Here is a 16,475-nt window from a genome sequence, read left to right as displayed (position 1 = left end):
CTGCAAAGCTGGTTTGACTTTAGAAGCTCTGTGAAATGATGGTCTTACAGCCCTGGATGTTTAAGAGGGATATTAAAGCATCTCAGACTTCTTTTGACTGGTTAACAGGCCACCATCAGCACTGTAGATAGGACTTGTAACCAAAGGCTAGAGATTAATCTAAACTGATGTGTTTATGAATTGGGTGGTGTACTGAGTGGATTGGGGGCCTACCAAGGGTAGTGAGGAGGTCCTCAGCTAAGCAACAGATCACTCTTAAGTCAATCTTTGGCCTGTATCTGACTGAGCAAAGATTCAAACCCGGGTTTTCAGCAAGCTGAATAAGTGTCAGTAACTGTTTGCTTTCTGACCTTGCTTCTGTTCCCTTTCTGTCTTGGAACTGAGAAATTTTTCTTATAACAGCTTCTTTAAAACTTCCTAGATTTTTCCTGCTGGACTTGGCAACCTTATTGTTTTTTCTAGTATAGTTTTGTGCAGGTTAGTTCCAGTAACTCAAGTGAAAGAAAATGAGATGGCTAAATAGTTGTTTTTCACTTATATGTGCATATAGATAACTTTGTTAATATCTATTGCATTTACTTGTAGCTTTTAGGGCCAGGAACAATCTTTATAATTATTCAGTTCATCCTGTATGTAGTAGAGGCTACAAAAATTTGCCCAGTTGCTATTGCATCAGTTGTACTCCACTTGAACTAGTTTGGAAAAAAAATTAATTGTTAATCATGCTATGAAAGACTCTGTCATAATAATCAGAGAACACAGCACAAAGTGAAGGTCAGGTCTGAATTTTTTCACTGGGGAAATTAGGATCTTTGATGTTGCATAATCATATATTTTCATACCTTCACACTCTGTATTATAAAAGTGATTCACTAAGCTATAATCAATATTGCATGTCACTCAAGTGTCTCCTTTTGAGCTTCAGAAATGCAAATATACTCAAAAACCTAAACTGGAGATACCATTTAGAATGTCTATGTGCATGCAGCAACGTGTATTACAAGAAGGAAGTGTTATTTGTAAAAGAGTTATAGGCTTGTAAAACACAGCTTTATCATAGTGCAGCTTCTTGGCTTCAGGATGGCTAAAAATGTGGACAGAGTTGTCCCACACCTATCTTCAAAAAAACCTCAACAGAGCTACATGTAATCCAAGAGTGAAGTTCCTTGTAATACTTCACTCCAGAGAGGTGCTTCAGGGGACACTGAAGAAGGTAAATGTACTCATAATCAGAGTAAACTGCCTGTAGATAGGATGTAGATTCTGGCATTTAACTGCTATCAGTCCAACAACTCAATAGAAGATCTTCTTCCCTTTCCCTTCCCCTTTCCCTTTCCCTTTTGTAGTTACTGTGTGTTTGTACCTCTTTGTTTAGTCCTTTAGCAGAATGTAAAATCAGATGCTTCCCAGTTGTCCTCTTTAATCTCCCATCTCTTTTGGAGTTGTTGTGTTTTGAACATGGATGGTAGTTGCAATCCTAAAATGCGTTAAGTGACACAGGGGTATTGTAAAGACAAGTATGCAGTGGTCAAATGCCAAGGACAGGCAAGAAGCATGGAATCAGAATGGCTGTTTGAGGATAATGAGTAGATATCCAGCTGTGTCTGCTCTTCAGATGGAAAACAGTTGAATACCAGTCAGTGGCTGGAAGCTGAGACAGATGGCAGTACAGGATTGGTTGGAAGCAGAGGCACAATTCAGATATTAGTCAGTAATGATGCATTTTATATCTTATTCTACGGTATATGAGTAATCTGCTTAATAGATATCCTTGGAAGGAGTGGCTGCTGCCATTCTGGCTGCTGGAGTTGGGAATGGGCAGGGAATTAAAATATTAAAAATAAAATAATTGATTACTGCTCAGAATATTAGCTCTAAATTCATATATGCAAACAAACCAAAATAAAGTGTATCATCCTTTCCTTCAACACCTGTGAACCAGATCAGTGTTTTCTGCTTTGTTTTAATTTCTACAGTTATATTTCTATCAGTCTAACAAATCAGAAAATACTGCATAATTCTCCTGACTGAGCATCTGTAGAAATGTGAAAATAACTAGCCCTTGCACAGGAAGGAGAACATGTGAGCAGTTAGAAAGAATCAGAGGAGGTCAGAAAAGTGGTAGGTAGTCGCAGAACAGTGAAAAGGAAAAGGAGTAGGAGGAGAAAACTGTTAGCAACACTACAAAGCTTGTATCAGTTAGAGGGGGAAAGAGAGCCTGTAACAACTTGAATAACTAGATACTGGATCAAGTGACAGACTCAGTCTAGATTTAAATGTAGAAAAAGGGAAAGCAAAGTTAAGAAGTTGCAAAGTAGGACTCAATGAAAAAAAAATCTTTAAATATTCACATAAAATTTAGGGTACAGTAATTTTTATCATTCTCAAGTCTCTATCTTGTTTTCCCTGAATATCTCAGGTTAATTTTATTATGAAGAAGAACCTTTGGAAAATAAGTTTTTTAACTACACAGGTTTCAAATTCATAGAAAATGCTTTTAAATGCATTTCACCCAAGTGTTTTCATCAGAAACTCAGCTATAAGAATTACAAATAAACTAATACATACAGTGATGCTTGGTTATCTGAACTGGTTCAGCCAGAGCTTCATCATTTTTATTTTGAGTAGAAAGCCATAAAGTACATGACATGAAGCTTGGTTATGTGTATGTGGAGGCTTTGTAGATCCTGAAACATGTAGCTTTCTTTAATTAACAGTTACAAATCAGACACTTGTCTGTACTTTGTGCTGTACAACTAGGATATAAACAAAGGAAGGGTATTGTGCAAAGTATGACTCTGTACTGATTAGAGCAGCTGGAACTTGTGGTGCCTTCTCACTTCTGAGGGCATTTAGTTTGATGGTCATCTGATAAGCTTTGCTTCTGGCAGGATTCATAACCTGCCTCTCCAACATGTTTTTAGCTTTAGAACTTCTACATCATCTGTTTCTCCTCTTCCACCACACATGTAGAAAGGATGGTAAGAATCTGATGTCACTGAGTACCTTAAGCTTGCCCCAGGAAGGTGCAGGAAAAAGAGCAACACAAGTGTTCCTTCACTGCTGCTTTCCAGGAGCAGCCTGCAGCCAGCATCAGCTGGTGAGAACTCACATAATCTTTACCGTAGTGGTTCCTCACCTTGAATATTAAATTAAGGATACATAAAAAAAGGTTTGTGTTTAATTATTAAACAAGTAAATAAATTGTTCATAAATTTATTACAGGAAATTCTTCAGTCTTCTCCTTCATCATTAGTTTTACCAGCTGTTGACTGCATGGCTACCAAGTATCTTCTGAGATCACTTCAGGAATCAGGAGATTGGAAGTTAACAAATATAACTAATCTCGATGTGTCTCAGCTGCAAGTGAATACATCTAAACCAAACCTACTGGTGGTTCAGCTGCAACCACTTGTCAGGTAGGAGCTTGTCACAAACAAAAGTGACCCACATGTGTGCACAATTTTTAAAGCTTTTGAAAATGTCACTGTATGCAGGGAATTTAGAAACTGAAGTGGAAGCTTACAGGGTATTATTTTTCTTGTAAGGGTGAAGTAGGTGTTTTTAAAGTCCCCTGATGAGCTTACCAGATATAATAGGTGAATTATGTTGAGCAAGTAAGTCAGGCATTCCTATTTTGTCTTCCTCTTTGTATGAGAACAAAGGGACAACTAATAAAACTAAATGGCAACACACTGGTAGCAGAAAGGCTGAATTATTTTATGCAACACATGATTAACTCACATAATTAATTGCTAGAGGGCATTAAAAAAACTGGCAGGATAAATAAGCAGGCAACTAAACATACAGACAAGCCTGAAGTTAATATGAATAAAGAAGCTGATTTTCAACACTTTAGAAGGAAGAGGAGGGCTATAATTATTCATGTTTCCAGGCTTATGACAGCTGGTATCTGATCGAGTTAGAAAGAAACCATTCCTTAGGTGAAATATATGTTTAGAAAATACAAAGCATGGGTGTATCAAATCCCTCTGCTTAGCTTTTCCTGCTCTTCCTAGCCTGTTACTTGGGCATATGTACATGTCAGTATGCAGTGCATGTATCAGTGAGTCCTTAGGAAGTAAAATTAGAGCTAACATGTGGCCACCCAAAAAAAAAGATATGATACTCATTTTAAGGAGCTCGTGTACAAATGTTAGACATGGCTAACACCAAATGAAAAAAAGCTGCACAGAGGTTAGTAAAAATAATATCAGTATTCTGGCTTCTCTGTAGCAAAGGAAGTTTGAGGAATCAGCTGAAGATGAACTTTATTAACAGTTTTGCAGAAGGAAGGGGTCATAAGGAGGAGATGAGAAAATGATGGAGGGACTGATGCTGGTAGTAATCCTTTTACTAGTCAGTAACTGTAAATTTCTGGTTCATGTTGTTCTTGTCTGGAAAAGATTTTAATTGTTTTTCTCCCACTGTTTTTGTAGTGGTTTAAATGAGATTTCCACCCTGGAAGCAATTGCTGAAAATGGTAAGCAATATGCCCGAGATAAAACGTAACGTTTTGTCATTTAAGTCTGTGTTTTCACTTGAGCAGATTGTATTCTAATTCCTGGGGTTTACTATAATATAACTATTTAAAGGTTTTCTTTTCCCCCATCTATAGCACTCATAAGCTGTCAGTTACCATAATGCTGAAGTACCAAGTGATGCAAAATTCAGCAAAAGGAATATAGCTCTTTGACCTGAAATGTGAGGCACGGGCCTTTGCTCATGCTCTGAAATTCTTCCAGCTCAGAGCATGAACCCCACACTGTGCAGCCTGGGCCTTGGTTCTTACCTTGGTGGAGGTGTCAGGCTCCTCCAGCAGTTTGAAGGCTTTGGTCCCAAGTGAGGGTGTCCAAATGAATAGGAAGTGTTTTTCTAATCTTTGTAAAACAATACTGATGCCTTTCACAGACTTTGATTTTAGAGTAATTTCTTGGGTTTGCAGGTATTAAGGACTACTTAATAAAGCTGAATCTCTCATTACAACACTTTAATAAATCTTTTCTTGCCTAGCTTCTGATTGAAAAAGAAGTGTCATACACCAAGAGAGGCACTGAGAGGTATCTGGATTCTTGCAGATCATTGTAGTGGTAGTTTCAAAGACAATCAGACTGTAGTGCAGTGAGATGTGGTGTGAAGTAGTGTAGTGGATTGATAATTAAACAATATCCTTTTTGCCTATGACTGTTTCTGCCCAGAGCTGAGGGTGTAAAATCAGAAGCAGATTTGAAAATCGGGGAAATACTTTACTACTGAAATCAGTGGTGTGTCCTTTTCTCCATTTCTTCTCTACTCTAAATCACACCAGTGCAGTTTTATACTCAAATAAGCAGCTGGATTTCCATCTCTGAATTGCAGAGGAGTTTTTTAGTTTACTTTTCTTGTTCCCACACTGTATTAGATAGGAAAAGCCTTAGCTTGGTGTTGGTCTTGGCTAAACATTAACTTTTTTTTATCAGACCTTTCTTTAATCAGCTGTACAACTCAAGAAAAAGCTTCCTAATCCCTCTCTCAGGCCACATTGTTTTGGAACAGCAAAGTTAGTGGAGGACCTGTGGGATCATGGAGGAAGAGTCTATACAAGCTTTCCAGCTAGTGTCCACTAGATGTTATCAGGAAGAAGATGTGTGGATCAGGGAAGATGTGCCACTTTGTATGGCCAAGTGCTAAATCTGCACTTAGTATTCCCATGTCTGAGCTGTGCTGTAGAAAAGCAGGAGTGTGGGCTGAATCCTCACATTCTGGTTTATTTGCCAAAGCAGTCACTCATTGCCTTGCTGCATAAAACTGGAAATAATATCAACAGGAAATTTTAATTCAGGAGAAAGTTGCTGAACCACAGTTCCTTAAAATTATTCCACTGAAGGTCTGTGCAGCAGATGGGAGAGAGTCGGAGGAGAGTCATTCCAAAAGCAGTAGATAAGTATCCCGAACACAGTCTTCCAGGTCATGCAATCTGAGCTCCAGCATGTCTGGGTGTCTAGGTACTATTTGCAGCACTACCAGAGTCATTTGCCAAATATTGCTGTCAGCAGACTCTTCAAGGTCAGAACTGCTTGCAAGGTCATGAGTTATTGGTGTTTGTTACAGAGGGACTGCTGCTGGATCCTACCGGAGTAAGCGACATCAAATGCTATTTGTCACATACCTGCAATGTGATAAGAGGATTGTTAACCCATAAATATTGCTTGTATTTTTTTTTCAATATCAACAGTAAACTCATAGAAAAACACTGCAGACCTGTAGCAGACTTCCTAGATGTTCACAAAGCCTCATGTTTGTCACTGCAACTTCTTTCCTTTCCACTACAGTGGGCTTTTAAATCTGATGTAATAAAATGTCAGAGAAATCTCTCCTGCTGTTTTATTCAGTGCAGATAGGAAGCTCTGTAAGACAGAACAAATGGGCTCAGATTCTGCCCAAGGGAAATGTGCTGTTCTGAAATATCTAGAAGCCAGAGTAAGCAGAGTTTTTTAGCACATTATTAAAATGAGGCTCATTACAAAATCCAAACTGGAATTCAGAATCCAAATCTGTTCAAGTTTCAGGGGATTTTCTTTATGCTTCTTTTCAGTATTTCTTCTTTCTTTCTGTTTCATGAGGTAAGAGTTTGACATTATGACTCAGTTTTTACCAGTTTTCCTAAACAGTTCAGTGCTCAGGAGAAGGTTGCATTCTGCCCTGTCAGTCTCACCTGCTGGATCCAGCATACCTCAGAATCAATGGTAAAGCTGCCTGTGACTCCATCTGCATAAGATGAGACTCTTTACTTGCTATTGCATGCATTCTTTTCTACAGTCTGAGTCTCAGTGCATTTGTTACAGAATCATAGAATCATAAAATGCCAGGTTGGAAGGAGCCTCAAGGATCATCTGGTCCAAACTTTCTAGGTGATGCTATAGTTTATATGAGATGGCTCAGCACCCTGTCAAGCTGAGACTTAAAACTGTCCAATGGGGGGAATCTACCCCTTCCCTTGGGAGACTATTCCAATGTTTGACTGTCCTCATGGTGAAAACATGACCTCTTGGGTCCAATCAGAATCTCCCCAGGAGCAATTTGTGCCCATTACTCCTTGTCTTTTCCATGTGGCTCCTTATAAACAGGGAGTCTCCATCTTCTTTAAGTACTGGAACATGGTAATGAGGTCTCCCCAAAGCCTTCTTTTCTCAAGGCTTAACAAACCCATTTTTCTCAGCATCTCCTCATATGGCAGGTCCTCCAGTCCTCTGATCACCCTTGTGGCCCTTCTCTGGACCGTCTCCAGCCTATCCACATCCTTTTTGTAGAGCAGGGACCAAAACTGAATGCAATATTCCAGGTGTGGTCTGACAAGCACCAAGTAGAGCAGGATGATGACTTCTTTATCTCTGCTGGTGATGCCCTTGTTGATGCAGCCCAACATCCTGTTGGCTTTCTTTGCTGCTGCAGCAGCAGTTCACTCATGTTGAGCCTGATCCCACCAAGACCTCTAGGTCCCTTTCCACAGGGCTGCTCTCCAGTCAGGTGGATCGCAGTCTGAACTGCACTCTTGGGTTATGTGTTCCAAGGTGCAAGACCTTACACTTCTCCCCATTGAACTTCAGAAGGTTCCTGCTAGCCCACTCTTCCAGCCTGTCTGGGTCATCCTGATGGGTGGCTCTCCTTTATGGAGTGTCAGCCTCTCCACTCCTCTTGGTGTCGTCAGCAAACTTCATCAGGATGCTCTTGATCCCAACATCCAGGTCACTTATGAAGATGTTAAACAGTGTTGGACCCCATATCAATCCCTGGGGGACCCCACTTGTGACCAGTTTCCAATTTCCTTAAAGAGTCAGTTTCTCCAGGAGGGGCTGTGGGGGACAGTATCAAAAGCCTTGTGGAAGTCCAGGTAGACAACCACTGCTCACCTGCATCAACCGAGCAGGTTACTTTGTCATCCAAGGTGATCAGGTTTGTCAAGCACGATTTGCCCCTGGTAAATCCATGTTGGCTTTTCCCAATCACGTGCTTTAATTGACTTGTGACTGTCCCCAGGAGGATTTGCTCCATGACCTTTCCAGGGACTGAAGTGAGGCTAATGGGTCTGTAATTACTTGGGTCCTCCTTTGAACCCTTCTTATACATGGGTTTGGCATTAGCCTTCCTCCAGTCCTCAGGGACATCTTCTGATTTCCACGACTTCGCACAAGATTCTGGAGGGTGGCTTTGCAATGACATCAACCAGCTCTCTCAACACCCTAGGCTGGATGGCATCCAGACCTATCGGTTTCTATGGGTCAAGCTCCTGTAATAGTTGACACACCAACTCTTCCTTCACTGATGGCAGATCTGCATCTGCACCAACCTGGACTTTTGTTCCTATGGCCTGGGTCTCAGCAGCACTGGTAAAGACAGAGGTGAAGAAGGTGTTGAGGACCTCTGGCTTTTCAGCATTGTTGGTGACTAGTTCACCTCTCCTGTTCAGTAGTGGGCCAATAATATTCTTCTGTTTCTGCTGTTAATGTATCTGAAGAGCCCTTTCTCGAAGTTTTTGACATATCTGGCTCAAGCTGAGCTTTTCTTTCATAACTGCATCTCTGCATACCTTGGCAATATCCTTGTGATTTTTAACAGGTAATGTTCCACATTTCCACCTCTGGTACAGTTCTGTTTTGGTTCTGAGCTGACCCAGAAGTTCATAGTTAAGCCAGGAGAGTCTTTTGCTCCACCTGCTTCCCTTGGCTTTAGAGGGGATGAACCTGTTTTGCTTATTTAGGAGAGTGTTCTTGAAAAACTTCCAGGACTCACTAGCTCCTTTATCCTCCATGGAAGCTTCCCATGGGAACCCTTCCCACTGAGGCCTGAGCAAGCTGAAGTTTGCTCTTCTAAAGTCTAAAACCTTTGTCCTGGAATTAACCTTCATCGTGCTCAGCAGTATCCCAAACTCTACAATACTGTGGCCACTGCAGCCAAGTCTGTAACTAAGCAAGATACTACAGAGCAGGTTTTCTTGGTTAGTGAGTACTAAATCCAGCTGTGCCCCATTCCTGGTCGGCACATCCAAGATTTTTATGAAGAAGCAGTCTTCTACACATTCCAGGAACTTGATGGAACTGCAGTGTTGTTCCTCCAGCAAATGTCTGGGTAGTTAAAGTCTCCCATTGGGACCAGATTTTGTTGAACTGAAGCTTGCCAAAGCGACCCAAGTATCACTTCATTGGTCACGTTGTCTCGGTTCGGGGCTTCGTAACAGGTGCCTACTGTAAGGTCTCCCTTGGAAATGACCCATCTGATTTTGACCCAGAGGCATTCAATAGGGTGACCACAGTTACTATACTTGACTTGTATACATTCAAGGTTTTCCTTAACATAGAACACGACTCCTCCACCTCTTCTCCCCTGCCTTTCTTTACAAAACAGTCTATAACCATCTGTCATGGTTCTCCAGTCCTGTGAATCATCCCACCAAGTTTCAGTTATTCCTATGAATCTTTTTTGACTGGGCATGGAGCTCCAGTTCCTCCTGTTTATTTCCCAGACTGTGTGTGATCATATACATAGACTTGAAGTGATCTTTTGGTTCTCATTTAGGGAGACAGCTGAGGCACATTTTACACTACTCTGGTTGGCCTGGTTCATTCCTCAGTCAGTTGTAGTGGTGATGGTGGAGTGAAAATTGCCATTTTGGATTCCTTCCCCCAGGTCCTTCAGTTTAAAGCCTGCCTCACCAAGCTGGCCAGCCTGTTGCCAGAGTTTCCCTTGCCTTTCTTAGGTAGATTCCTCTCTTTCCTCTCTTTCTCTTCTTTCCCATTTTCCTCCTCTAATCTTGCTCTTTTTGGTTCCTTCTCTTTTGTTCATAGTTTATAATTCTCACGTTTCTCCTTCCAGAACATTTCTTCTCAGTTGATTGCTTCCATCCCTTCCATCCCCATGTAAAATCACATACAGAAACTAACGTAGATTAGAAATTAATAGTAGCACTAATGCTGCACTCCCTGGTGAAATTTAAGGGGATGTGTCTTCATGAGTTAGAAGGATTTAATTTTGCCACCAGGGCATAGAAGCCAGCAATTAGCTGATTGGAAGGTGTTATCCTAGACAAACTGTTTTACATTCATTACTCTACGTAGTGTTTCCTTGATCCGTGTTATCTAAAAGAAAACAAAAAAAGGTTCAGTAGGACTACTCTAAATTCGCTCTAGCATCAATATCACCATCTGGAGATGCCTCTTGTTCCATTAAAGAAAGAACCTGGGATGATTAATGTTTCCATGTAGGCATGTAATTTAAGTGCTTTAAAATCTGGTGGACAATCTGGACCCTTTTCCTTGGAGAATTTGCAGATACTTTGTAAGCAAGGTCAAGTTTTGATCACAGGCAAAGACCTTTGTCAACTCAGTTGTCATAAGGGTGTTCACAACAGCTTCTCTGAATGGAGAAATTGCCTCTCGAATCTTCCCAAAGGCAAGAATTATAGATGTTACTGGTAACTATAGTTACACATAACTCCTTAGTGAAGTGAAATGCAAATAACCTTTTATTTTAGAATGCAATTGGTTGTTTTAATGAAAGAAAAAACAAAGGCAATATATGCATTTTTCTGTGTTTTATTTTTTGTTCTGCAAAATTTAGCTGAGGCTGCTGAGACTTTCCAGGGAGTTGCACGCTGTACATACAGAATGCAAAATCTACATTATGTAGTGCCTTGAACCTCCACATCTGATATAGTTACACTAGTAGTATATAAGCAGTTGTTTTTCTGTCTGTTTCTTATAGTAGATAATCTCAGCATTAGTTTTTCAGAAGGAAAATTTACATAGCTATGATTCCGGACTTATATGAGGAAATCAATTTGGCTAAAACCCTGCAGAAAAAACAATGCATGAATTTTACAAAAGCTAAACATTTTACTCAGCCAGGAGACCATAATTACTGTTAATAGAAGAGATTAAAAAGGATAGTAATATAAGCTTCATTTCCAATACATAAAAATGAAATATAATTTCTCTAAAATATAGCCTTGAAATCTGAGAAGCCTGTAAGTCTAGGCTTTAAAATATCTGTTCACTAGGCTGGTACATGGATGAGAAGTGGGAAAGCACTGGAAGAGTGAATGTGAGTCTGCTTGCTTATTTCTCTATCAGTCCCTATAACAAAACTAATAATGGTCATTGATTCACAATTATTATGCTCCTTTTCATAAGCAGACGTTAGTATTCCTGCTTACAGCTTGAAAAAATGTGTCAGTTTTATTTGTCACAACTCCGTCTTTTCAGATCTAAAGGAGGATCTTCTATAGAGGCATCTTTGGACCTCTTTGAAAGATCCTCTCCCTTACTTGACATATACTTCCTTTTTCATCTTCCACTGTATTTCTCCTTTGGCCTCCACTGTAGTCAACAGCATAATTTTCCGTATTTGGTTGAGGGTACAGAATCAGACTTAAAAACCACTGAAGCCAAAAGGAATATTGCTGCCAATATTACAGATATCATGCCCCAAACTAAGCACTATATTTTGAGTATGGTTTCTCAGTGACTGGTTCTGTGTATTTGTAAATCACAGAATATTACTACTTGAACTTTATTATTTATTTATTAAGTAGTCACTTGACTAACATTATTTGCAATCTGTTCTGGTGAGTGATTTCTTCTGCTCTAGCTTTTCATTGTCCAAAGTTAACCTTTCAGGCATTCTTTCTACAATATTTACTTTTCAGTTTTTGAATCATCCATTTTTCTGAACTGATGCAACATTTTGTACTGTCTTGCTGTAACTGCATTTTTCAAGGCATTGAACGTGTCTTATCCTTTGTACCTATTGACATAAAAATGGTATGAACACCCATATTGCTTACATAAACTAAATAAGCTTAAACATCTAGTTCATTACTTCTCCAGCTACTGTAGAATTTTAGTTTTCTCATCTTGTTGAGTTTGTTAAATTATACATGTTTCTATTTATAGACAAAATAATTGGAAGACTGACCATGGATCTGCAGGAACGAGGGATTCATTTTTCAGTAATTTATACTGCAGTGAGGCCTTCAAGGGTGAGTAATCTTCAGTGCAGAACTGTCAGATTTTTGGCATCTCATAACTTAATGTTTACAGAGGAGTGGTGTAGATTATTTTCAAGATTTTGCAAGGAAGCAATCTATATTACATGAGATTTCGACCAGAAACGATTGCACGAATTTTCATGTATGATAGCTATATCACATACCTGTTGAAGTTTTTCTGTTCAAGGAGACCATAAATCTGCTGTTGCCTTTAGAACTAATTTTTATTTTTAAGGTCTGTAATTAATTATTTTTTTCTATTTAACTCTTGTTGGTTTTATAGTAAGTTTAATGTAGAACCTTACTGACCATTCTAGTGTGGCTGGTTCGTAAGGACTGGAGTGTTGTGAATTAACTGAATGCTACTAATGTATCCATTTTAAAACTAACTGGTTTCATTCCTTTGAATCAATACTTGCTACTTACAACGGAAAGGTAAAGTTTTCACCTTTCTGACAGTCAGAACATAATTTCTAGATCACTTAGGTAATTTCTAGGTCACATATCTTGGCAAGTGAGTAGCAACATGGAATAGTTATTTATGCAGAGTTATGTGCTTTGTATGACTTACAGGTTGTAATCAAGAAATATTCAAATTTTAATTTCAATGCAATTAAATGCAAGACAGTCATGCCTTGAGGAAAACAGAATCAGCAACTTTGAAAGAAACGTACCTATCTGTTCCAGTGGTAACAAGTCTGAGCTCCTAATACCATGCTTAGTTTAATTTGCATTTTAGTTCAAACTCAAGAAAATGTTATTACAGAATACAGAAGGTATCATTTCCTTGGTTTAGGCAACAGGAAAGCCATTAGTGGGATTGCCTAGACCCAGTGTGAGTGCTGCAGCCAGGATCTTGGGAAGCTTGAGGGTTTTCTGGAGGGAACACTGAAAAATTAGCCACTGTTCTTAATACAAAACCAAAAACTAGAAAACCTCTTTTAAATGGCTATGGTCCCTTTAGCTTATCAAAAGAAGAGGAGGGTGCAACTTGACTGCACTTCATAAATGTTCTTTAAGACAAAAGTGCATGATATCCCCAAACATGTTCTGTGTTTGATCAGAAATAATCTGGGTTTTTGTAGGGAGGTAGGATCTTGAACCTCTCGATATCCAACGAGAGTTAGAATAGTCCCTGCAAACTCTAGGAAAAAATGTTGGGTCTGCTGAAGAAAAATAAGCACGTTCTTCAGTAATCCACCCTGTGAAGTTAATTTCCAGAGACTGCGTTTTGAAGACCTGACTTAGAATACACAGACAGAGTAACATGAGGAAGCAAGCTCACACTGATATTCTCTGTGCTGTGTATTTTTGTAGTAGCGGAGAGGACACAAGTCCAGGACTTACCATCTGCCTTTTTTTGCAAATTTTTTAAAACAAAGATCCAAAATTAAAATAATAATTATTTAGTTATTGTGGCACTTTACTGTTTGAAATCAAAGGGACGTGGGCATTCTTAGCTGAAAATTGCACTTAGAACAATTGGAATGAAAAATGTTTTTAATTAATGAAAGAATTGGTGTCAAGAGAAGGAAATTTTCAAGTAAGTTTAGAAAGTTTGTTGAATTTTAAATCTATGTATATTTCAACAGGCTTTCTAAATGAAAGTGACTTAGTTTGGACAATTGGAGCACTTCAAAGTAATTAGAACAATGTATTTTAAGATGTTTTTCATTTTTTTAAAATAAGCCATCTGAATTTATCTTACTTCTGTAAATTCAATGCCATATAAACCATTTGAAGCCTATTTCACCCCCCAATAACTCAGTTATTTCAGTGCATTCAAGGTTATCAGCTTCCGTACAGAACTAGAAAAGACAAAACAGAGAATACCTTTGAGGGTTCATCAGTCTGTACGTTTGCATGTAGCCTCTTAGTATGTAGTGCATATCTTTGGCTGTGCTTGAGCTGTGAAGATGTGAACTGTCCCATAACCTTAATCTCAATTACTAACTCCCTTTGCTTAAGCTATAAAGACTTACGATCTAGAAGTTACAAGGTCACCCCCCAGTCATAATGAAGATCACTATATATGAGAATTAAAAGGGTTTGATCATACAGGAATAGGGTTTGCATTTGTAAATCAATAGCAATCTTTTGGTAGAACAGATTTGCATTTACTATGTTGGCTTTTTCTTATTGATGAAGGAAATGAACATTAAGCACAACACTTAAAAAAACCAACGCAAACCTTCCCCCCAGAAATCCAAACCAAACCAAAAAAACCTCAAACCCCAAAACAAACAAAAAACCCACCAGGACCAAAAACATGCACAAAAACCCTAAGAAAGGACAGCTCATTCTGATCAGGTCAATTAATTCTATACAATGAAGCTCCCAAAAACTGGGGATATGAGATGTCTCTCCTGATAGCTCTACATCCTTGCTGTTGGGCAGTTAATGGCTTCATAGCATCATCTTGTTACATTCACTCATTCTTCTGTTGCCTCAAGTAGCAAAAAATAAATGTGAGAAGTGCATATATTGGAAAAGACTCCAGGCTGGTATTGGCTTCACAGAAAGTGAATTAATGAGACAGGAAGCAGAACTCCCCTATGACTGAGTCTCTTTTCTGATTAGATAGGAAAGAACTGTTCCATTTAGTCAGTGCAGCCACAGATCCCTTTGGGCTGTCACAGTTATCAGTTAGTTGCCCCAGTGCACAATGGAGATTTATTCAGGCTGGTTCTTGTTCAGTTCCAGTTTCACCATTTGAAGCTGGAAGACAGAATTAAGACCTTGAAACTGAGGCGGTTTGGTGACCTACATGAAGTGGTTTCACTGACCAGTTGATGATTCCTCTGGATATCCCATCATGTTATAAAGGAGCTGCCTTCCTCCAAGGAGGCAACTGCCACATCTTAGGACTCTTGTTCTAAAGTGCTTTGCCTTCAAGGTCTGGCTGAGTTGGGCTGACATTGAGAGAGTGATTTGTATCACCAAATTCTGGTCAAGTGAAGTGTAAAGGTCTACATATGAAGTCATCAACCAGGCTTCTCTCTGCAAAGACTAAAGTATGATCCTTTTGACCTGTTTTGTATGGGGCTGCTGCAAGATGAGATGAAGCTCACCCTTCATAATCTTCTTTGCCTCTGACAACCTTAAAGTCAGTCTTCATGCTTAGGTCAGGTCTTGACCTGTACATTTAGTCAGACAACTCTCATTTAACGTTTCTCATCATCTTTTCCATTAAAAACCAGAAAGTTATCCCAAGAATTGAGGAGTCTCCTGCTAAGACCTTTCTTCCCTTTGAAACTCATTTGCTAACTTATTTTTATTTCAGGAGAATCAAACCCCTCTGCAGTCCTTGTTCCACTTTGCATCAGGAGTTGTCATTAATGTGCATTTTTGTGTTCTTGGGGACTGTGATAGAAATCACCCCTCTACTTTTGCTTGCTGCTAGTTAGGTTTTTTTACTTGTGATTGAAACGCATATTTTTACCTGTGCTGTTGTAATTGGAGAGGTTAAAAAGACCACAGTGATTGAAAGATAGATTTGCTTAGAATCATAAATCTCATGATGTTTCCCATCCTTCAGAACCTCATGATGTCCATGTCACATTTTTACAAGGTTGCTTCTGAAACTTCTGCAAGACGATTTTAGAACTGTTATCTTTTCCAAGTTAGATTGAATGCTGAGGAAGCACATATTGCCCAAAGGAGATTTAAGGCTACTTCCTAGCTGATACTCATTCAGCTGACTCCTCTTTTTACAGTGCTGTTTACACCTTCTCTACTGCCTCCACATATTCAGAGAGCTTCACCTACTATGGGCTTTTGACTGCTTCATTCTACAAGCTATTTGCTTTAGTTGGTATTCAAGTGTGTTGAGTCTTTGATCTCACTCAGGGCCAAGCAGCATGACTAAAGGAACTTTGTTCAGCCATAAGTAATGTGGGCATCCACAGCGAAAAGTGGTTGCATTTGATTCTTAAAAAGTGTCTTTTGAAGGTATCCTCAGGTGCTGTTGATGTGTACCCCAGTTGAAAAGAGTATGGCAAGCTTTTATCTTATTTGACAAGTGCTTGTGGTTGCATTTTCTTAGTTTCTGCCTTCTACCCAACGCATTTCTAAGAATGCATTACATTTTGCAGTGCTGCATCTTCTACTGACATCCAGTTCTACTCTTTTTTGACTGTTCAACTCATCATGCTGAGGAGACAAAACTCAGCAACAGCCACAGTGCTGACTTCACAGCTTCTGATTAATGGGCTGCTTTTAACCATTTAATACACTCAAACATACAATGGGAGCTTTCCCATGAAAAAATGTTAGAAAAATGCAGTTTTCAGGAGTTGGGATTGTAGAGTTAATATCCTCATACATCCTTGAATATGTGAACTAGCTTTTTCATTGACTCTTGTATTTTTTACATTTGAAGGAGCAATTATAGTTTGACATAGTATAATAAAACATGAGTGCTTCCAACCTGAAAGAAGAAACAGGAATTCCT

The 16,475-nt window shown here is 39.2% G+C and overlaps 1 protein-coding gene across 1 annotated transcript in view; it reads left to right on the top strand.

The window, feature by feature from the left end:
* ATP6AP1 (ATPase H+ transporting accessory protein 1) overlaps positions 1 to 16,475 on the top strand; it is a 52,058-nt gene that overhangs the window by 11,320 nt on the left and 24,263 nt on the right. The window contains exons 4-6 of the mRNA XM_051631253.1: positions 3,226 to 3,419; positions 4,440 to 4,483; positions 11,928 to 12,013. Coding sequence (XP_051487213.1) covers positions 3,226 to 3,419; positions 4,440 to 4,483; positions 11,928 to 12,013 — 324 coding nt within the window. The remainder of the gene's footprint in view (positions 1 to 3,225; positions 3,420 to 4,439; positions 4,484 to 11,927; positions 12,014 to 16,475) is intronic.

This window comes from Apus apus, chromosome 1 (assembly GCF_020740795.1).
Source record: "Apus apus isolate bApuApu2 chromosome 1, bApuApu2.pri.cur, whole genome shotgun sequence".
NCBI classification, from domain to species: Eukaryota; Metazoa; Chordata; class Aves; order Apodiformes; family Apodidae; genus Apus; species Apus apus.
This window is presented reverse-complemented; position numbering and strand designations above follow the sequence as displayed.